Source organism: Salvia miltiorrhiza, chromosome 1, assembly GCF_028751815.1.
Source record: "Salvia miltiorrhiza cultivar Shanhuang (shh) chromosome 1, IMPLAD_Smil_shh, whole genome shotgun sequence".
Classification (NCBI taxonomy): Eukaryota; Viridiplantae; Streptophyta; class Magnoliopsida; order Lamiales; family Lamiaceae; genus Salvia; species Salvia miltiorrhiza.
The window spans coordinates 55,530,316-55,553,131 of record NC_080387.1 but is presented as its reverse complement, the minus strand read 5'-3'; the positions used below and the strand labels follow the sequence as shown (position 1 = coordinate 55,553,131).

At 35.4% G+C, this 22,816-nt stretch overlaps 3 protein-coding genes across 3 annotated transcripts; 2 read left to right on the top strand and 1 right to left on the bottom strand.

Moving 5' to 3' along the window:
* The first annotated feature begins 997 nt into the window (after positions 1–997).
* LOC130995522 (uncharacterized) lies at positions 998–10,622 on the top strand. The gene is made up of 20 exons (XM_057920842.1): positions 998–1,624; positions 1,713–1,747; positions 1,870–1,991; positions 2,712–2,801; positions 2,884–3,003; positions 3,398–3,481; positions 4,235–4,312; positions 4,513–4,638; positions 4,713–4,799; positions 5,713–5,748; positions 5,838–5,893; positions 6,349–6,496; positions 7,928–8,357; positions 8,449–8,540; positions 8,667–9,216; positions 9,355–9,487; positions 9,656–9,697; positions 9,788–9,941; positions 10,023–10,106; positions 10,192–10,622. Exons 1-20 carry the CDS (start codon positions 1,341–1,343, stop codon positions 10,288–10,290), a joined length of 2,850 nt encoding a protein of 949 aa, XP_057776825.1. The 5' UTR covers positions 998–1,340; the 3' UTR covers positions 10,291–10,622.
* Positions 10,623–11,380: 758 nt separating this feature from the next.
* Positions 11,381–15,860, top strand: LOC130995492 (serine/threonine-protein kinase rio2-like). Its single transcript, XM_057920796.1, has 12 exons — positions 11,381–11,585; positions 11,726–11,772; positions 11,861–11,931; positions 12,145–12,258; positions 12,345–12,520; positions 12,649–12,737; positions 13,466–13,583; positions 13,783–13,856; positions 13,951–13,998; positions 14,453–14,621; positions 14,810–14,944; positions 15,262–15,860. The coding sequence occupies exons 1-12, from the start codon at positions 11,502–11,504 to the stop codon at positions 15,589–15,591; spliced, it is 1,455 nt and encodes a 484-aa protein (XP_057776779.1). The 5' UTR covers positions 11,381–11,501; the 3' UTR covers positions 15,592–15,860.
* A 23-nt stretch (positions 15,861–15,883) lies between these two features.
* On the bottom strand, positions 15,884–18,886 carry LOC130995501 (MLO-like protein 1). Its single transcript, XM_057920808.1, has 13 exons — positions 18,520–18,886; positions 18,399–18,456; positions 18,123–18,319; positions 17,934–18,050; positions 17,794–17,854; positions 17,609–17,697; positions 17,449–17,523; positions 17,283–17,371; positions 17,038–17,087; positions 16,930–16,970; positions 16,556–16,833; positions 16,356–16,416; positions 15,884–16,263 (listed from the first exon to the last, which is right to left on the bottom strand). Exons 1-13 carry the CDS (start codon positions 18,643–18,645, stop codon positions 16,051–16,053), a joined length of 1,455 nt encoding a protein of 484 aa, XP_057776791.1. The 5' UTR covers positions 18,646–18,886; the 3' UTR covers positions 15,884–16,050.
* Between the last annotated feature and the right edge of the window lie 3,930 nt (positions 18,887–22,816).

Sequence of the window (22,816 nt, the reverse complement as noted above, 5' to 3'; positions counted from 1 at the left end):
TAAAAAAGTTAATTATTTATATATTAAATGGAGAAAGAGTCTCACAAATAAAATAAAGGTAGAGATAATTAGTGATAAAAATGATCCCACAAATTCAAAAGTGGTGGGATTCTGAGTGAAAAAAAATTAGGACATATTTTTGTATACGAGTAAAAATATAAATTAAGATATATTTTTATGGATGATAGGAGTACTATTTATCATTGATAAGATTAAATTGTGAGATTAGGTACGACATCAAATATCAATACATATAATTCAAATTCTATAATTAATGGTATCAATGTCAAGACGCGTTTTCTTGGAGGGAAAGGCAAATACATCTTCAAGATCATATTTGTTGCTAAATTATTACTCCCTCCGTCCCTGAAATAAGTTCCTCTTTTTCCATTTTGGGACGTCCCCCAAATAAGTTCCTCTTTCTTTCTTTCTATTTTTGGACAACTACCCCACCACTAATAATACTTTATTTATTCTTACTTTTCACTTTTTCACCACTCCCAATACTAATTATACCACTTTTTCATCTTTTCACCACTCCTAATACTAATTATAACATATTTTTCTCCACTATCAATACACTTTACCATTTTTCTTAAAACCCGTGCCGTCCCCAAAGAGGAACTTATTTTGGGGACGGAGGGAGTAGAACACGACAAACAAATGTGGAATGAGATATGTATTAATGTACAAAAAACACCAACGAATTTAGCATATCATTAATAAAAAATAATACTCCATCCATTCACGAAATAAACTTACATTTTATATTCGGTACGGAGACTAAGAATATGATAAAGTTGTTGTAAGTATAGAAAGACTACTGATTAAAAAAAAAGTATAGAAAGACTACTAAAACTACTGATAAAAGTGTTATAAGCCAAATAAAAGAGTAATGGACAAAAATGATAAAGGTTTTGTAGGATGAGTTTATTAGTGGTAAAGGATAATAAATATTGAAAATAAAGGAAGATATAATTGTTTTAAAAGTAGAATAATTAGGGATGACACGAGGAGGGAGGAATATTAAGCTAAAGATCAAAGATAATCACAATTTTCTACCGTTTTGGCGAGAAACCATATGCTGTGATCGTTAGTCCAGTGAAGTCTCTGCACAAAATTTACCTTACTAGCTTCAATTCGCTCTCTGCTTCTGCCTTAATTCACCATAACTCCATTTTGGTTAAGCTCAAGCAGATTCAGTGAAGCATTCACTCATTTATTTAGTTTCCTCCTCAGATTCTGAATTAACAACACATCACAGCAAAGCTATGGAAATTAATGTTAGAACCAATTTCTGAGAAGATCGCTACCTCTGGATCATACCCATATACTGGAAAATGGGGATATCAGAGAAACGGATTTGGAGAAGCGAGAATTGGATTGGGCGTGGATGGGCTTTCTCTGCGTTCCTGGGAATAATGCTGCTTCACAGCTTGGCCATTTTGCTGTTTACGAGAGGTTTCCTTCTTACTCGCACGGAGCTTTCCCAATATAGTGAATGCAACGACGTCTTGGAGTCGCCCTGCTTTGCTCCTACTCGCGATCAAAATGATGCTAACGGAAGTTGTTGGACCAAGCCTGTTGTTGGCCGTCTTGTTATCATCGTTCTAGATGCTCTAAGGTTGACAATTTTGCAATTGCTCTTTGAGATTGTTTTATTCTTTTATCGGTTTGTTGGATTCTTTTACCCTGAGGCACTCTTATTGTAGGTTTGATTTTGTCGCTCCCAGCACATTTTTTGCAGGTATGCAGCCTTTTTTGAATTAGTATAATCTGCATTTTGATGTTTGCTTATTGCTTTCTTGAGGATACTATTTGTGAAATCCTGTGTTCACTTAACCTAAGAAATATATTTGTGTTTTCTAGAGAAAAAGCCGTGGATGGATAGGTTACAAGTGATGCATGAACTTGCTGCTCGGAACCAATCATCGACAAGAATTTTCAAAGCTATAGCCGATCCCCCTACCACCAGCTTGCAGCGTCTAAAGGTGATTGTTATTACCGTTTGCAGTTTGGAATAAGTCGTGGTGCATATATGTTATGTGGCTATCCCATCATAATCTTTTACCATTATTCCAAGACATCAGGCTACTCAACCTAGAGCGCCGTGTCTTTGTTATAAGTAGGAGAATTGTAGTTGCTCTTTATATAGATCAGTTCATCTAGTTCTATCGAGGACATTCTGCAAAATTTCAATTTAATAATTGTCATGCCCGAATTTTTGCTTTATACTCAATTAAGTTTATCACTTTGAGTGAGGAAAAATAAATTGGGATTGAGTGCTCATACTTCTTTGGAAATTTTTGTTAGCTTAAACGTGTTCAGGCTTTGTCACAGACTCAGTGCTGGTAATCTAATATTGGGAAAAGTTTATACTACTTGGTTTCAAGCGAGTGTTAAAGCCAAACGGAATCAGCGGACAAAAATCAGTTGGAATCTTTTCAGGTTTTGTTGATATGTGCTGTAATAAGAACACATTGGATAGTGATCTGCATGTAACTTTATTTTTTTGGTTGACCTTGCTCATATATGTTTTTTTAAATACTATCTGAGAACAAGAAGTGTGATTCTTCTTGGTGGTTTAATGCGTCAAGTATTTAAAATAAGGAAGTTCGGACTGTTCTCATGGAAGTCTTAGTTGTTTATATCTCAACCTAGTCTTTATTGATGTATCTTCTTGCTCTAATTGTTAACGTTTTTGTATCCAGGGCTTGACTACGGGTGGACTTCCCACATTTATTGATGTGGGGAACAGTTTTGGTGCTCCAGCAATTCTTGAAGATAACTTGATACATCAGGTCTGTCCTACATCTGATTATTACTTAATAGCTGAACATTTCTAATATATGATATTTTTTCTCCTTTTTTTTTTGCTTATAGTTGGTTCAAAATGGGAAGCGAGTGGTGATGATGGGGGATGATACATGGGTGCAATTATTTCCAGATCATTTTGCCACATCTTATCCATTCCCATCTTTTAATGTCAAAGACCTTGATACGGTAATGTTCTTTTTTATGATCATTAGATATACCTGTGTCTGTAGAATTTCTGTTATAGATAAGAATCTGCCACTAAAATCACAGGAAATAGGAATGTAATTGATAACTCAAATGAATAAATAACAAGAATTTAGAGAACCTTTCTCCTGCCAACGCCCTGCACACCGAGTCGAACTCAACGAGGGTCCTAGGTAAGTTCCCATTATCGGGTGAGAACTATTTATTCGACCTAAAGTTTTGAGCCCATGCAAGAGCCAACGGCTAAAACAGCCCTTGCTGTGCACGACACTCGATGAGAGCATAAACTCTGCAACAATTCCTCTGTTAAGTTTTCATTCTGTATATTTATTTGCTTCTATATATCTTTAATTCTTCATGGCTTTTCCTTTGTCAGGTTGACAATGGGTGCATCACAAACTTATTCCCCACCCTGTACAAAGAAGATTGGGATGTGCTAATAGCTCATTTTCTCGGTGTGGTGAGCCTTGCCGTACTGTTGTTGTTTCTTTCCTAGAGATACTGTTGTTTTTTCTTTCCCTACTCTCTGTCTTCTTCTCCACAAATGGAGAAACAAGAGTTCAGTGAAGAGAATGATACATAGCCACCTGTCTTGGCTAAGTACTCAATGAATATGAAAGTAAACAAATTAGAAATCCATCTTCCAGTTAGATTCTAATATATCATTCTTTAAGAGAAATGCTGCAGTATACGATAGCCTCATGGGAAAAATGACGGAGTAGATAGAATAGTCATCACTGCCAGATAACATAAACGATACTGGTTTTGTTCATGTTCAGTGAATAAACATTATTACAATTCCACCTTTTATAGTTCTGGTTTGATAGCCTTGGAACAATCGAGATATATTGACTAGACAGCTCAGTAGTTTTTCAAACACCAGTATATGAAGATAATGTAGCATTATATCTAAAAACAAGTATAATCTTCAACAGAATATGACATGTCCTTAAAGATCTGATTCCTTCCAAGATACCATTCTTCCAATGCATTATTGTATCATTTCCAGCTTTTCCAACCAGTTTTAGTTGAATTGTATAATTTCCAACCAGATTTTAGTTGAAATCTCAAATCTCGTGTGATTAGCAGTTAATGTTTTTAAAATGCAGCAGGCTTAAGTTTTTTCAGTCACACATATGTTTTATGTTTTTCATTCCTCCCCCTCCCCCATATATATATATATATAATATCTCATGTAAAAGCCATGATACAGGATCATGCTGGGCATATATATGGAGTTGACTCTGCCCCAATGATAGAAAAGTTGGAGCAATACAATGAAGTTATAGAGGTTCTTAATCATTTAATTTTCTGTTATGTAGTAGCAGCTAAAACAAGTAGAAATGCCAATCGGGAAACAACTTATTTTCCCAGATATTTTTCCCATCATTTTGGGAATGGAAAGTTCTAGAAATAGTTTTGACATTCTTTTCCTGGTGAAATTATTCCCATCTATTATAACCATGAAATGACATTTTATTAATGCCCCAGAAAGTTGTAAGAGCTCTGGAGAGCCAAAGTGGACCTGGTGGTTTGCATGAAAATACAATGCTTCTTGTCATGGGAGATCATGGGCAGACACTCAATGGTGATCATGGGGGAGGCACTGCTGAGGAGGTGCTGTCTCTCTTTAGTTTCTCTAAGGATATGTGGTTACTGCTCAGTACTTATATTAGCAATCTGCTATGCAGGTGGAAACAGCAATTTTTGCGTTGAGTATGAAGAAGCCTAATTCATTACTTGCTGCAGCTGAGAGTTCGTCTTGCCAATTGGATGTGGTATGTCTAAATCTTCAGACCACAGTATTACTAGAGTGCATTTACTTTGTGTATTGAGAAAGTTTAGCGATCAGGAAATAGCTGGACAGGATAAGAAAAAATCTTGTGGGAGGAAATCTAAAGAAGTTGTAAGAGTTGGAACTCAGTTCCCACAATTGTGATCATTCTTTTACACAAGTCAAGTTTCTTGTTGAAGTCCTTTACTACCTTCCTGGTGAACCCTTCTTTTTAGCCTTTGAAATTTGTCACTCTCCAAGTCTTAAAAAACAGGAAAAAAAAAAAAAAAAAATCTCAACTGACCACTCAAATAGAAAAGAAGAGGTTGGGTTGATATGGCCAATAACAATAAGAATACATAATACTCCCTCTGTCCCTGAAATATCTTCCTTTATTTCCTTTTTCGTCCGTCTCCAAAACATCTTCCTAATATATTTTTGGAAACAATTTCACTAATTATCACCCTTACAATTTCCACATATTTACACACATTGCCACCAATGGACCCACCTCTTTTCATTTTAATTGGTCCATTAGTCACTATCATCACTTTTTCTAATTTGTGGGATCCCTTCTCCACTTATCAAATACACAACGAACTTTTATTAAAATCTGTGCCGCCTCCCCTTAGGAAGATGTTTAAGGACGGAGGGAGTATATAATATAGAAGCTTGGTTAATAAACATGATTAGAAATCCAAAATCTTTCTCTCAATTCTTTTGGTCCTGATATCATATTCAAATATAAGATTCATGCCAATGCATATAATATTCTCGTTCCGTTTCTACGTAATTTTAAAATAAAGGAATTTGTATTCCTTTGTCTAATATCATTTTCAATATTTTTACTCATCTAATGATCAATAAATATTCTATTCTTCCTTTAATACTATGATAATATCTGTTCTTATTTCCAGCACGGAAGGCGAGTCTGCACTAACTCAATTCAACAGGTTGGTCAATTAAATGAATCTCAGGATGCTGGTGAGCTCAGTAATAAGTTTGTCCAAATAATTTAACTTATTCTAGCCTATCTTTGCAGCTAGATTTTGCTGCAACTGTCTCTGCTCTGCTTGGTCTTCCAATTCCTTTTGGAAGGTAGTTGATACAAGAATCGTCTCAAAGCTTGTTCATTATCTTTTTCTTCTTTGCTTTTGTTTCCCCCCTCTTTTTTTAGTTGAAAAGTAATGTAATTCTTGTGATGCCTTTGAGGAAAATGTCATTTTTATCAGAAAACTATGTCAACTGCTTGTCCGAGAAATAAAATGAATCAATAAGGAAAAAAATATTTCAAAAGAGGATTGTTCAATTTCTTTTCTGTTATGAGTTTTCATGTATCTAAAACTCTGGATAAGTTATACAGTGTTTATTACTTTAGAATATGAATAAAATACACTTTGTTCTTTAGTTAAGATCTTTGATGAAATGGAAAAATGCAATACACTTCATGACATGTCTTTCTGGAATACTGTAGCTATTTATTTCCCCCTATTTTTGTTCTAATTAGTTAAATATAATTCTAAAGAAATTTTAATGAGTTCACATATTTTCAGTATTGGGCGTGTTAACTCTGAACTCTATTCCTTGGCTGGTGGTACATGGAATCAGGAAGAGTCGATTATTAGTGATGATCAAAGTTCATCAGAAGTTCAAAGTTGGATGCTGAACTATGTGAATGCCCTTTGTATTAATTCCTGGCAGGTACATGTTTCCTAATCTTTATACCTCTTTTAGCATACGGGCCTGGCACTTTAGGGTTAAGGTGATACTTGGTTGCTTGGGTTTTGTTTTGTTTTGTTTTGCTTAATGCATAGAACCATGTCCCTGCTGGTTTTTATCCTTCATAATATGATACTCCCTCCGTCCACCATTTCTTGACCCATTTCATAATGGCTTGGGTTTTAAGAAATTGGTGGAGTATATTGTGAGGGGAATGATGGTCCCACTTTATTGTGAGTGAAATACTTCTAAAAATGGAATGGGTCAAGAATTGATGGACGGACCAAAATGGTAAAATTGGTCAAGAATTGGTGGACGGAGGGAGTAGATCATTATGCTTCCCATGGTTCGCATGCGGTATGGTATCAATGTGGTTCAAGTCCAAGTGTTTGATAGTGATAAAATCTATACAACTTTTCTTTCTTTAAGGAAATTTTATTTGGTGTTTGGATCAAAATTGGGTTTGTGGTCCCTATGCATAGTTTTGATTTGGAAATATCAACATTAGTTTTGGTTTGGAAATATCAACGTTTAAAATTGGGAAAAAAGGGTCATACACCCAAATGTTTCCTCTTAGGATCAAGTAACACTCTAAAGTATCTTTAGGTGCAAATAAGCCCTTAATTGTTGTAATTGTTGACTACATGCCCTTCCCTACTATTACCACTCCAAAATAGAATTATGTCAATTTTTCATCTATTTATTTTAAGAGTTTATTTGTACCTAAAAATACTTTAGGGGGTTGTTTGATCCTAAGAAGAAACATTATGAGTGTATCTGACGCTTTTCCCTAGACAGGACCAAAGCAGTATATTGGTTTATGCAACTGACAGAAGTTAGATTGGCCACAAAATTGCGTTCATGTTCTCGTGAATATATCAATTATCACATAAAGATGAATTTGTTTAGAAATCCATTATATGTCCACAAAAGGATAGCATACTCTTCTTGTGTATGCCTTATTTTGATATGTCAATGAATGTTCTAACACAAATGGTGGTGTCAAGGTTATTTGTTGTCTGACGTCTCTAATTTAATGACAGTTATTAATATGGTACCACAACAGCAAAAGGACACCTCTATATGGAAAAAGTGCTTGTGCTTAACCTTAAAAAATAGAATGTAGTTAACTCTGTTGATAGCACCAAATAACTATAACAAATGCTTATCTAACTAGTAACTACCCAAGCTTTAAAATAGGTGTTAGTTCCATTGGTGCATCGACCTGCTCAAGTAATTTCCTCACAAAATGTGCATACATGTTCAATGCTCTTCTAACTTGATGTAATTATATATCTGGTACGCACTTGACGTGCTTCCCAAAATCAGCATTATATATTTATTTACTCTTTTCTGCTATAAAGAATAAATTGCTGCCCACCCTCTTCTATGACTCAGGGTTTGCTTATGTAGGTGAAGAAATATATCGATGTCTATTCATCTTTATCATTAATTGGATTTTCGGATAAAGACTTGCTGCATGTATCAGAGCTATATTCAGAGGCACAGGAACTTTGGTCAATCACTTCAAGAAATATCCTGGGGGCTTTTGTACCACTGGCTTTAGTCAGACGGCAACTTGATGCATATTCTAAGTTTCTGGAAAGTGTTGCTGCACTAGCACGATCCAACTGGACTGAATTCAATTTGAAGATTATGGGAATAGGCTTTTGCGTCATGTTAAGTTCACTTTATCTACATGTATTTCTCATCAGGAGGCTGGACAAGTTATGTGGGCTCCAGTCATTTTTGTCTGACTATTTTATGAATATTTTGGGGGCGAATCTTGCTTGTATTGTAATTCTGATACGTGCATTGAGTTTCCTTTCTAACAGTTTTATTCGTAAGCACCAATCTGATTCTGATACTATGTATTTTGGCTTCCTCGTTCCACTTTTTGCTATTTGTTTTCATTCCACATTACTTTGATGCAGTTGAAGAAGGGCGAGTGGCAAGTTTTCTTTTGGCAACAACTGCAATACTTCAACTACGTCAAGCTATAATGAAGAAGATGATGCTATCCGAAGTAGGCTTCTGTCATCATTTTACCTTTGGTGATTTTGGCTCATACACATTAATTCTGATGTCTTTGTTGGATGGATCCTGATATCAATACATTGCTGATTGCTAAAGTTGTGTTGGAACCCTGCAGGCACTTGTGCTTTGTCTTTTGGTTCCTTTTCTCAGAATCAGTATTGAATTAGGACAGTTGAAGCAGGCTGTGAACTCATTGTTCTTGAAGATTAATTCCTCAAACATGCTGGGAATTGACAATAATTCTGAGCTCTGGATGTATATTGCTGAAGTTCTTCCGATGTTAGCTCTTGTTATCGTTGCATATCTTCTGTACAAGAGCATCACTTCTTGTTCTTCTCAGGGCATTTTGAAGTATGTTGCTGCAGGAACTCTATTTAACTATATGCTCATACTCTTAAACTGGGCCTCAGATAGCAGTGTACTGAGTTCAAGCCTTTCACTTTGGCGTATAAAAGGGAACCTAATCCCTCGAGTGATCTATGCTGCTGGACTTCTACAACTCTCATTATTGGTCATAGGTCAACTTATTGATAGGGGGAGAACCTCAAACTTGGAACAAAGTACAGTTGTTAAAGCATTGGCCTTGATAGCTGCATGGAGTCCGGCGACCATTTTGTTGTCTGGGAAACAGGGTTCCCTTGCTTTCTTGGCTTTGCTGATCGGAGGTTCTTGCTCTACCTTTTTTCGTCCTTAGTGTGTATTATATTCAATGGGTTAATTTTTCAGTAATTAATAATAAAACTGGTGAGTAGTAAGAGTTAGCTCAGTGATTAATACGTTTTCTTTGCATTTATTCTCTATAGGTTGGTGCTTAATTAGATTAATGGCCTTGGAACAGAACACAGAAAATTACTCTTCTGGATCTTTCTCTTATGCCCTTCCTGTAACCCAATGGAGCCTTCTGGCTGTGTGCATGTTTTTCAGTACCGGTCATTGGTAAGATGCTTTATGCTTCTCCCAAGTTTCGAGCACATTGTGATATGAGATGTGTGTGATCATAGTTTATTTTGGTGTTAAAGACTTTACTTAGTATGGCCCATAACTCGTTTTTTTGCCTTTCCCCCCTTATTTTTGCCTCAAGATCATGATGCTTTCACTGTGTAGGTGTGCTTTTGATGGCCTCAGATATGCAGCTGCATTTATTGGGTGAGAACACACATGGCCTTGCTTGTTCCTTCTTCCAAGTCCAAACAATATTGTCAATGCATCTGAACTAAGCATCTCCATCTATTTCAGGTTTGATGAATTCAAACTTATTCGGCAAGCAATCCTTCTCACCATTGACACATTCGGTTTTTCACACATTCTTCCTATATTTGGACTTCCGCTCATTGCGCGCGGTTATCTGCTGAGGCAGAGCAAACAAGTATTTTGTATTAGAATATGTCAGGTAAGTTTTCCTTGGAAGTCTCATATTCAAATGCTCTTTTGGAACTTGAGCTGGAAATTATAGGTCTCTCTTTGTCTTCAGGTGTATTTGATGTATGGACTCATCACAGCCATAACAACCACATTCACAATGTTATGTGTCACAATACAAAGGCGGCATCTCATGGTATTATGAGTTTCACTTGCACTTGAGCGATGACTCAGTATTATTCAGCTATTACATCATAATACTACTATATCATTCATTGCAGGTCTGGGGATTATTTGCTCCAAAATTCGTCTTTGATGTGGTTGGCCTTCTTCTTGGTGACTTGTTGATATTTTTGTCAGCTCTATATTATACTTCATGAATATATGCTGCAAAAACCGTTACCCTTTCCCCTGTCGATCTTTTCTTGCAAGAGCTGATTTTAGGATTGCAAAATTTCTTGGAGATCTGCTCACATCCACACCTACTGGGCATAAGAAGATGACTCTGACACCGATTTTTTTTCAACGAGATCCTTCAACCTTTTGCAGTTAGGGTTGTAGGTTGATGGATTATATACAAGCTGATGTGATCATTTACTTTGGAGCATAATCACACAGCAAATTTGTTTGGGAACTTTGTGACTTTTTTGATATAGATTGATAGTTGCAAAATTTTGCTGGAAACTGTATACTTCTTCTTCTTCTTCTTCTTCTTCTTCTTTTTTCTTTTTTTTTTCAAAAAAAAAAAAACAGTATTTGAGCCTTTTAGATCCACTGGACTTGCAGTTCTAATGAAATGGAATACATACAGCTGCAATTCAAAATTAGTAGGAGGCATTTGGTTTGAGTGATAAGCTATGATTGATAAAATAATTCATATTAATCAAGTGTTTGGTTTGCATGATTAGGCCCGTGATTGATAATTCGGTCTGCATCTAATCACTCAAATGAGTGATTGTTTATCACCACAAAGTTGGGTGGATTATTTAATCACATCTTCAATCTTATCGATCTTATCTATCACATCTACCAAATCAAACATAGTCACACAAATGTTTTTTTTTTTTTTGAAAGACAGTCACACAGATGTTGCTGTATTACGAAGATTGTTAAATAGGTATGTTTAGATCATAAATTAGTGTAACGTATAAATTAAACAGTTTTTTAAACATCCAACCCTGGATTTGAATTAGATTTTTTTTTTGAAAAATACCTTAATTTCCAAAATTGAAAGATCACCTTAGTTAATGAAGTAATCACAATCCTAAAATATCACACTATTTTCTTTAGTTTCAAAATTCTTATTATTTCATTAAAATTCAATATAGTTTAAATTTGTTCTTTCAAATAATCGTTTTTAACCAAACGGGCCGAAAGAGAAAATTATTAGTATTAAAGTTGTAGCAGGCCCAATTAGAGAGGCTCAATTAGATAGGCCCAGAAAGAAGTACATATAACCTCCGCCGCGCTGCGACTCAGATATTCTGAATACTAGTAATAAAAATCTCTGCAGCCTTCAATTTCTCTCATCAGTCATCGTGATTTTGAATATTAAATCGTTGATTCTCTGCGCAGCTGAGAGCAGGAAACTATGAAGTTGGATGTGAATGCTCTGAGGTATCTGTCGAAGGATGACTTCAGAGTTCTTACCGCCGTCGAGATGGGAATGCGCAATGTTTGTTTCTCTTCTCCTACCAATTCCTTTTTCCTTTCTCCTTTTTGAGCTATTACTTTTCTAATTTATCGTTTTTTTTTCTCTTCTCGAAAAAAAATAATTACTTTTTTGTATTTTTCCTATCATGAAATTCGGTTTAGCATGAAATTGTACCGGCGGAGTTGATCGGCCGAATCGCGTCATTGAAGTATGTTTATTTACTGGATACTTGAATTCACCGTTTTTTTACTCTTGGTGTTTGATTATGTTGTGTTTCTGTATATGCTTGTTCTTAGGCATGGCGGCACGTATAAAGTACTGAAGAATTTGCTCAAGCACAAGCTGGTGCATCATGACTCTTCCAAGTGTTAGTTTACCTCTTCTTTCGCTAATTTTAGTTTGCGAAAAACTTTTTGTAGTATGTATCTTAAAATATGTTGAAGACGATATTTTTACTATATTTTGGTTTCCTGATCATGTTTGTAGATAAGACATTGTTGATGAATTTCACTCTTGCTTTCTACTGTCTGCTTGCACACTCTACTAGGATAAATCTGAGTGTAGTGTATTCTTGGTGTAGATGATGGTTTCCGGCTAACATACTTGGGCTACGACTTTCTTGCGATCAAGACATTGGTGAACCGTGGAGTTTTTGCTTCTGTTGGTCGCCAGATTGGTGTGGGGAAGGAGTCTGGTATGGACGCCTTGCACCTGCTGAAGCTTTACTATGTGCTTGTTTTATAATCACAAATTGGTATTGATTAAATTTCTTTTCTGAAGATATATTTGAGGTTGCTACTGAAGATGGCACAGTTCTTGCTATGAAGTTACACAGGCTTGGTAGGGTTTCTTTTAGAGCAGTCAAGTCTAAACGTGATTATTTGAGGCATCGCAGAAGCTTTAATTGGCTATACTTGTCACGGCTTGCTGCACTCAAAGAATTTGCCTTTATGAAGGTTTGGTTCTTGTAGTCTCTCTCTCTCTCTTCTAATTTTTTTGGATAGCTTAATTGTGTTGGTGAAGCTAAAAAGAAGGTGCTGCTCTTTTGGTCAAGTTAGTTAATCTTTCACATCTTTATGGGCAGGCTTTGGAAGAACATGGCTTTCCTGTTCCAAATGCAGTGGATTGCAATCGACATTGTGTTATCATGTCACTCGTCCAAGGTTACCCGCTGTAAGTGTTTAAGTTTCATATGGTCTAACGTATTCAATATATTTTTTCTTCTTTTTCTCTGGGTCACTACAATGTAATAGAGGTATGTGGTGCCATTGTTCATGACTTAATAGTAATTCAGCTGACTTGCCAGGTTGTTGCAAGTTAAAAATCATAAGAGAAATGAATTCCTATTAAGACTCCAATTGCAATATCGTGGTTGGCTACTTTTCAATTTTCCAATGGAGCAAATGGATAAATGGTCATCTCTATGTTTCCGGTTACAGTCTTATAAGTTTAAGTCAGTACCATTTCTGGGTTTAAACTTTACAGGCAATGCTATGTGCCTGGAGGTTAAATTAAATCAAAAGGTGCCATATTTTTCCGCCTACCTTTTTGTTGTGGGAGTTGCATGATGAATTGTACTAGTAAAGTTGGTTTTGAAGGGATGTAGATGGAAAATGCAATATATATACATATATATATATACACACACACACACACACACGGTATATATTATTGATTCTAATGGTTTGGTTACAGCTTTATTATGTCAGTTGTCTCTTCAACAGGAGTTTCATGGCATTGCTGTAATTAAGATAATCTCATAATCCTTAAACCTACAATAAGGAAATTTCGATCTGAAAGGAAGTTACAGTCAAAAGGCATCTCATTAATGAATAACAATTGGTTTCCAACTTGAATCTGGGATGGACTAGAATTGCGTATGATTGTCCTGTTTTGTGCAGTGTGCAGGTAAAGGAGTTGCCAAACCCCGACACAATCTTTGAAACAATCCTTGGTCTTGTTGTTCGCCTGGCAGAGCATGGGCTCATCCACTGCGATTTCAATGAATTTAATATCATGGTAAGCTGTTGTATGATGATTTAATGATCACAATGTCACATGATTGTGTTTTACTGATCCAGAACATGTTGTTTTCTGCAGCTTCTACTTGTCTTAGTATTGGCCTGTTTTTACTAGCTAAAAGCTTATTTCTGTTGTTATTAAGGTTCTGACACATATTTACATCCACCATTTACCAGTTGTTATTTTCACTTTGTAGATTGATGATGATGAGAAGGTGACAATGATTGATTTTCCGCAAATGGTTTCAGTTTCTCACCGAAATGCACAGATGTATGTTTTGAAACCCATTATGACAGACGATTTATCTCCACGATTTTCATAAGGATGAAATTTTATCAGAGATATTAATTTCCTCTGTTTTTAGGTACTTTGACCGCGATGTTGAGTGCATCTTCAAGTTTTTCCGGAAAAGGTAAGTGGATTATTTCAAACAAAATGCTATGTTGTAAAATAAAAAAGGAGTTAGTGTTGAGATCAAATTAGGATTTTGATGAAATCATTCATTCAAACTCCCTACATATCTCACGTAGAGAGATTTTTAATTATAACATGCATAATTGTGTTGAGTTTGGATAAATATTTAAGTTGCATTTCAAACTATTTGTGTTGCTTTCTAAGTTGAAATCAAAATATCGGCTGGAAAAGTTTTCATCATTATTCATGAGTTACAGTTCAAGCATATTAATTACAACCAGTATTTACTAGCTTGAGCAAAGATTTTTTTTTTGAGAGGCCACAGGTTTGACCAGCATTCAGTTATGTGCGTAATCCCAAGGCTTTTTTATTCCCTCTTACAACTTTTACCCCTGCGCTTGAATCTTGATATAATAACGCTTGCACGGTCTCCCTTTTGGTTCTTCTAATAGGTTTCACCTCTCTTTTGATGAAAAAGAAGTCGAATGTGATGATTCAGATGTAGAATTAGATGGAAGTTGTCGGCCACAGTTTTCAGACATAAATAAAGTTTCTGGTGTCCTGGACAAGGAACTTGAAGCTAGTGGTTTCACTAGGAAGGATCAAGAGGATATGGAGAAGGTACTACCTTTAGATCAAAGGCTCACATGTTGTATAAATATCTCATTTGAGGCACAATGCTTTACACTACAAAAGTATGAATATTTTTCAATGTACGATTGTCGATTGGCACATTTGATGGAATATGGTGGTAATTCTTTAAGTTCTGGCCTGCTAAAATGGCTTCTGTTTTGATGTTTATTACACAGTTTGTTGATGGGGATGTAGAGGAAGATCTGGGATCTGATTCTGGAGAAGGTGAGGATGAAGATGAAGATGATACTGCTGGTCAGATAAATGATGCAACCCTAAATGGTCTCGAGTCCTTGAGCTTGATTAGAGAGGTGCGTTCGCATTTTAGATTTAACTTGTGCCTGTAAACCAAGATTTCATTGTATGCCTACAGACTGATTGAGTTTTGTAGGTCATATTTTTTATTTTATTTTATTTTATTTTATTTTTTATCATCGTATTCAGCTTGATGCTTGACGTGAGTGAACCCGTCATTCTTACATCATGATTTTCATGGATTTAGAGTGCTCTTGACTAAGCACATAGTAACCAGCGTATCATAATTCTGATGAAGTTTACTCATCATGACTTGTATCTCTAATTTGTACCTATATGTTGGCCTCTTGAATATAAAAAACTCTCCTTGCAGGAAGCCGATAAGTTGCACGAAGGTGATTCAGAAAACAATCAAAATAATATGCATCAACATACTTCCAGTGAACCTAGCCAAAGCGGAGAGATGGCCCTGGAAGATAGACAGGTTGAGCACGATGATAATTCAGCAGACGATAATTCTGAGAAAGAAGAGGAGCATGATGATGACCCTGAACTTGAAAAGCGTCTGACCAAGCAACGACAACGGGCCATCCAAGCTGCTCGTGGGAGGCGGAAAGCCATAACCTCTAGAAACAGTTACAAAGACAAAGGTGGGAGGTCCTCTCAAAATTCAAAGATCCAGAAACAATTAGGTAGCTGGTGAGAATGGCAATCGTATCGTGCCCTGTTGTGACACGATTCAAAGGCGACCACCTCTACACTGCATACGAGCAGCTTGGATTCGTGAAGATTGTAAGGTGCCTGTTTTTCTTGCCCGCCACTTGCAATGTATCTGTTATGTAATATTTAATAGTCCTGATCTAGTTCAAAATTTGATACTAGGGAATATATATTACAGTTTTGCGTCCAAACTATCATAAAAATTTTGATTGGTGTTTTTGTTTAATATTATCAATGTTATGATTGTGTAAAGCCCAGTTGCAAGAGTGATATGAAAAAAATGAAACACACTCACACACCACAACATACATGAAATGTCACTAAATAGATTGAAAGACTTTGAATTGATGATCACATGATACTAGTCAAATTGTACAAGTTTGGATCTTTGTCTTCAACTTCTTCAATCCAAACACAATCTTGGACATATGCCTTGTTTGAATCACGTAGCATGTCTGATTTCTGGAGTTGGCCCATTATTATGGTTTGTAGGTGGACTCTGCATCATTTCAAGTTTGAGAAGAGGAGATTCTTGATGGTTAGAAACTGAACCCTTGCCCTTTGCCACGCCTTTGTTCTTGGCCTTTCGAGCCCAACCAGCGAGCCCGGCTTGAACATTATCATCGAATATCACCTTGTTGAACGAACTCCCCATCTTCAAAAATAAATAAATAAAAATTGTTATCACCAAAGAAATAAAAACACAGTCACATCACTAATCCACTAATCTCAGAGTTTGTAAGTTACCTGCGCAACAATGGCGTAGAGCGGTAGAGTGCTGTAACTGCAAAGGAACTGCACAAACACCCTGCACCAAAACAATCACTCATTCATCGATGTATGTAAGTTTTGACACAAAAACCTTAATTAAATCCAATCGGGGTTTATCAATCCTCGTTTATGATCTATTAATCCTCAATTAATGGAGTGTGCCTGAGTTAATTTACCCTATGACGAGTCTAGGAATGACGAAGCCGACTTCTCCCATTATGCACGAGTCGAAGCCGTACATGACGAGCATCCAGAAGAATACGGCGATCTCAAAGGCGTTTTGGAAGAGGATGACATGGATGAGGACGAGGACGAGGCGCGGCCGGTGGAACCAGAAGTGGTCGTCGGAAGGGCTTACAACCAAGTCTCCTTCGACTGCTATGTGCTTCTCCGCCACCTCTCGAGCTAGTTGGATGATTATGTGCTCCAGCTTAGTCCCAAGAGCAAGCAGAAGCTGCATTCATTTCCATTACTTAGACCAAAAAAATGGGGCCTAGTTCGTGATTTAATCGGCAGTTTTCCCTTTATTTGTGTTATATATAGTACTTACTATTAGAGGAGCAAAGGAGATCCAAAAATATGCGTGCCAACCTACATAGATCCATATTAGGTGGAGAAAATGAATATTAATTTTCATCAAGAGATGGGGAGTTCTTACCATACACATTGAGCAACAAGAAGAGAACGACGAATACCCAAAGATACCAACTGCAGTTGAGATCAACAAATAGTAAGAGCAAGATCATCATTCAATCAAGCTTAAGTTACACTTGAAATCCGAAATCATTGTTCGACGCCTTTGATTGATGTTATCAATAGTTCAGGATAAATAATACAGACGTTAAAGTGATATTTATTTATTTATCAAAGAGCAAAGTGTTGAGTTAATTTGTCTCTGCTAACCTAATTCCAACAACTTTCTTGAAATCATTTTCGAGTGCACGAGTCATGTACTTGTAGAAATTGAACTTGGGATTTCCTCGGCAATGATTCTACATACAAACATATAATTCAGATGCAAAAATTGAATCAAATCATATAAAACATTGTGCAAAATTAATACTAATACCATAACAAAGCCAAGCCTGAGGGTGGTGTAGTCTTCTTTGCTGACTGAACGGAAGAATTGCTTGAAGAAAGATTTCTGAAAATAGTAAAAAAAAAATCCAAGTATTAAAAACATATTTAGATTTCTCTTCACAGATTTAATTTTGTGAGGTGTGACTTACCAACCAGCCAAAAAATGGAACCCTACCGATGCCCGAAAATCTGTTCCTGATGAAGGCATGATCTTGGACATGAGTTATAGTTCTAATGGCTGCAAGATTTCAATATCATGTCTTAATTAGTTACAAATAATACAATTAGTAAAAATAAATAAATAAATAAAATAATTCATGTCTTTATATGTTACCTTCTTCCGGATCATATTCTTTTTTCAGTATGGATTCTTCCCAGTGTCTCCATTGTCGTATCTGTGTCACTAAACAATGAATTAGTGCCCAAGAAAGAGAAAAAAAAAGTTATAAAATAAAAAAACCAAAAAGATTTTACCTTCAAACCTCCGAAGATGAGTGTAAGAGCTGAGAATACAACATGGGAAACAGCTAACACAAAGATGAAAATGTGGAGATCATGCAGTGCTTGCACAGACAGCAATGGCGCCTTTCCCTAATTAAAAAGATCCATCAATTACGCATTAGAAAATTAGACTTTTCATGAGAGAGATAGGGGAAATTGAACCTTGGCCTCACAGTAGCCTTCGGAGTCGGATGCGGCGGCGAGGAGGCGGCGGGAAAAGGTGGCGAAGTGGGCGGTGGATTTGAGATCTTTATTGCAAGGGAGCCAGTGATTGGTCCAGCCCTTAGGAATGCAGATTTTACTAAGTCTGGATTGAAATGCAGCCAGCATCAAAGATATGAACCCCAGCAACATCAACTCTGCATCATTAATTTACTCAATCAAGTACTATAATATTGATTAATACTTGTATATGTCTGTATGAGTGGGAAATGAGACCTTCTTTGATTTTCTGCAAGGCTTGAAACAGAGAGCCCTGATTCTTCTTCAATAAATACTGCACATAAAGAGAATCATCAGAATTCAACAAACAAATTAAATGTAGCGATATGTTTATTACCTTGCCGGAAACATGGAGAATTCTTTCGGCTAAAAAGGATATGGCAACGATGACACTGCACACCACCGCCACCACCCATGTCGGAGTATACTCTAGGGAAGCTCCCTCTCCACCACCTCCGGCCATCTCTCTCTCTCTCTCTCTCTCACTTGTTAATAATGTCTTCCTTTATATAGAAAATTATTGGCCAAATGGAACTGAACAAGTTAATACATTTGAAGATGGATTTAATACAAGTTGATGAAGATATGGATTTAAATGAAATAAATTGAACAAGTATTTGCGTCTGCATATGGTAGAGGGCAAATGAGGACGTCACCGACTACGAATTTCTAATGCATAACAAATTTCATCATAGTTCTTCACTGGTGGGAATCTATCTACATATAGCTTTTAAGAGCATCCGCAATGGGGTTCCTTGATAGCCTACTTGATAGTGGTTTTGTTATTGAGTAGGTAGTGCTGCATTGGAATTCCTTGATAGCCTACTTGATTTTTTTAGTTTTTAAAGAGGAGAGAGAAATTTTTAAAGAGGAGAAGAGAATTAAAAAAAAAAAGAAAAAAAAAATTGCACTCGAGCATACTCGATAACTCGAGTAGCAAGCACTCACTTGCAACGGCTACTCGAGTGCAATACTCGAGTTCGAGTAAGCTATCGAGGATAGTGTTACTCATGCTCTAAGAATGTTTATAGTTGCGGGCGACGATGACTTGGTAATTGGTATGCACTCAATTACATCGCTAGATCAAGCGGTGCGATCTCTTGTGTGTGAACAGTGAGGTCCCGGGTTCAAACCCCACTGCTCCCCTCCCCAACTCCCCCAAGTAAAAAAAATAAAAATAAGAGGTTTTGGTGTGATTAGTTAATCTATAGAAACAGCACTAGACGTGCATATTAATTAGTTATGTATTTGGTTCTCATACCTAATTTGTTTGTTGCTAATGTGTGTAATGGTAGACTTTAGTCTCTTTATGTAAAGTTTTATTCACACGTCTTTTTATAATGGGATAATTGCATGTAAATACATTAGTTTTGGCGAGAATTTTTTTTAACACGAATTTTAGTTATTGTTTAAATTTGACTCTATTAAAATCTAGAATATTCAAAATTACCCCCTCTTTCAAAATAAATTGCACAAAAGCCCACTTTTAAATTCATGTGTACAAAAAAATCCACTTTTCAATTTATGTGTAATTTTTTTTATAAAATATCTTGATGAATATGATTTCTTATAATTATAAATCCCACGATTTCTCACGCTCTTGTCAAAAATGGTATCCAAGCGAATTTTTATTGATGATTTATAAAATATTTAATATATTAAGTAATTAACCCTATGTGGGAGAATACTCTAAAGAAATTATGGATTCGGACAACTGTCAGAGACTTGTCTGGATTCGTCTTATTTCTGCTTGGAACTCGGCAATTTCTAAATTATGAGTTTGATAATGTTCAACACTCATGATAATTTTACGAAGATTTTCTCCGTCTTCTACTCGACGAACATGTCCTTCAAGGCATCGTTCGAACCATCTGAGATTGTCTCGTTGACTATCTCTTTTATCCTCCATCTCTCGAAGAATAATCTTGTATGCATTGTATCTCGGACAATTATCCGGATCCATAATTTCTTTGGAGTCTCCTCCCACATAGGGTTAATTACTTAATATATTAAATATTTTATAAATTCTCAATTAAAACCCGCTCTCTTACCTTTTTAACGAGAGCATGAGGTTTATACTTATAAGAAAATATGTTCACCAAGATTATGTATTACCCCCTCCGTCTCACAAAACATGAACATTTTTCTATTTTGGGGCGTCTCACAAAAATATGAATATTTCTATTTTGGTACACTACCTCACCAGGCCACCACAATCCCTTTACTTTTCATCTCTATTTTTTATAAAGTGGACTCATTTTTCATTCACAATACACTTTTATCTAATATTTTTAAAACCCGTGCCCACTTGCAAATGTTCATATTTTTGTGAGACGGAGAGAATTAAATTTTAACACACAAATTTGAAAATGGACTTTTTTGTATACATAAATTTGAAAGTGGACTTTTGTACAATTTATTTTGAAAGAGGGGACGATTTTGAATATTTTAGGATTTAACAGAGTTAAATTTGAACAACAACTAAAATTTATGTACTTTATATATTTTTTAAAATTCAAATTAAAAATAAATTCTCATCAAAATTGATGTATTTACGTGCAATTATCCCTTTTATAATTTATGCCACGGCTCCCCAGCCTCCACTAGCTAGCGCGCCCACATAATGTCAAATTATTGGTTATTAATTAATTATTTTACAACAAAACTTAAATTTCTTGAACCAGTCCAAATCTTCTCTCTCTCACTCATGTGTATATATATATATATTGATTTAAAAGATTTAAATATCACATGTAAGCAGAAATTGAGGATTCAAGGTTGTCAATTTTACTCGAATTTCGGCTCAATTGGATGTATTACTTAATGGAATGAGTGAATTTACAATTAAAAGATTATGACTTCGGCATGTACATTTCTTCCCATCACCAAAAATATAAAAGTAAATAAATAAGTTGACCTTTAATCAAAGCATATGTGAAATACAAGTTGAGCCTAATAGTCCTTTTTTTAGCGTCAACACAAACTTAGTCATTTTATATTGTGGTACATCTTAAGTTTGAACGTGAATGGATGCGTTAGGTTTGTGCGTAGATGTGAATACCCAATCTTCTTGATGGATAATATAACCTAGTCTTCTTATATGCTCCCACCACCGTCTCGAGTAAATTGATCAACTTTTTTTCTACATGAAATTTAAAAAATTAGCAATTTAAATGTATTTTGTGATAAAGTGAATAAGTGATTATTTGTTACCTTGCTTATATTTATTCCATATAAAAAAATTGATTAACTTAACTGAGATGACCCAAAAAGAAATATTAATCAAGTTAGTTGGGACGAAGGGAGTATATAGCATCGCCTTTCATTGTCATAAAATATGTATAAGAATCTGTTTTCGTCGTTATAAAATACATTGAATTTCACATATTATTTATGATTGTTGATTTTACCAGATCTATGAATTTTGTTCTTAAATTCACAGCCAAATATTTAAATACACAACTTAATATTATTAAATTCATTACTAGATCTATGAATCACAACTAAAACTAGAATTCACAACCATCTCGATAAATTCACAACTAAATTATGAATTCACAATTGAATTACCAGCGTTGGTTGTGAATCACAACCAATAAAACTTGAATTCACAACCAACACAATAGTGTTAGTTGTGAATTCACGCGAATTCACAACTAACACTATTTATAGTTGTGAATTTACGACTAACACTATTTGTAGTTGTGAATTCAAAGTTTAAAACTTGAATTCACAACCAACACAATAGTGTTAGTTGTGAATTCACGCGAATTCACAACTAACACTATTTATAGTTGTGAATTTACGACTAACACTATTTGTAGTTGTGAATTCAAAGTTTAAAACTTGAATTCACAACCAATACTAGCTATTAAGTTGTGAATTCGAGTTTCAAAGCTTGAATTCACAACTAAAATTAATGACAGCTGTGAATTCGACTGGTTGTGAATTCGCGGGCAATTTTTAAATTTTTATATGCAAGGGTAAAATGGTAAGTGTGACTAATTTTTGATTTTTTTTAATCTTAGTGGGTATTTTTAAAATTTACTATTTCAAAGTGGCTATTTTAATTTCAAAATCCACTCTATAATCAATTATAAATTACCTTGGTGAAAAGACACGATTCTTTTTTATGGCATACCTTCAATGTTTATTAATTGATTAGACTCGTGTTGATAACGTGTTGAAAGTATAGAGAAAATGAGAAGAAGAAAATAGCGTAGAGAGAAGAGGAGAAGAAGATAATAGCGTAGGAAGATAAATCTACAAAAGCATGACTAGGAATTGATCTCATATGTATACGAGAAAAGATATATTTATATATATTTGCGTCGCATTTAGCTAGCGAGCTTGGCCCAACCCCAACGGTTTGCAAGTTTAAATGCTTGAGCTGCGCTCGTGTAATTGATGTACAAGCTCCTGATACGGATTTCAGTAATTGTAACTAAACAATTAATCACAATATTAACATTAAAATTAATACGAGTTTAATTTCAAACTTGTACTCTCGATCAAAATTTGTATCTTCTACTTCTTTAGTGAACAATCATAATTATAATAAAATTCGCCAACGCATTGCTAAAAAAACACAAAAATATTTAATCTGTATGAAAATTCAACTTTAACAGCACATT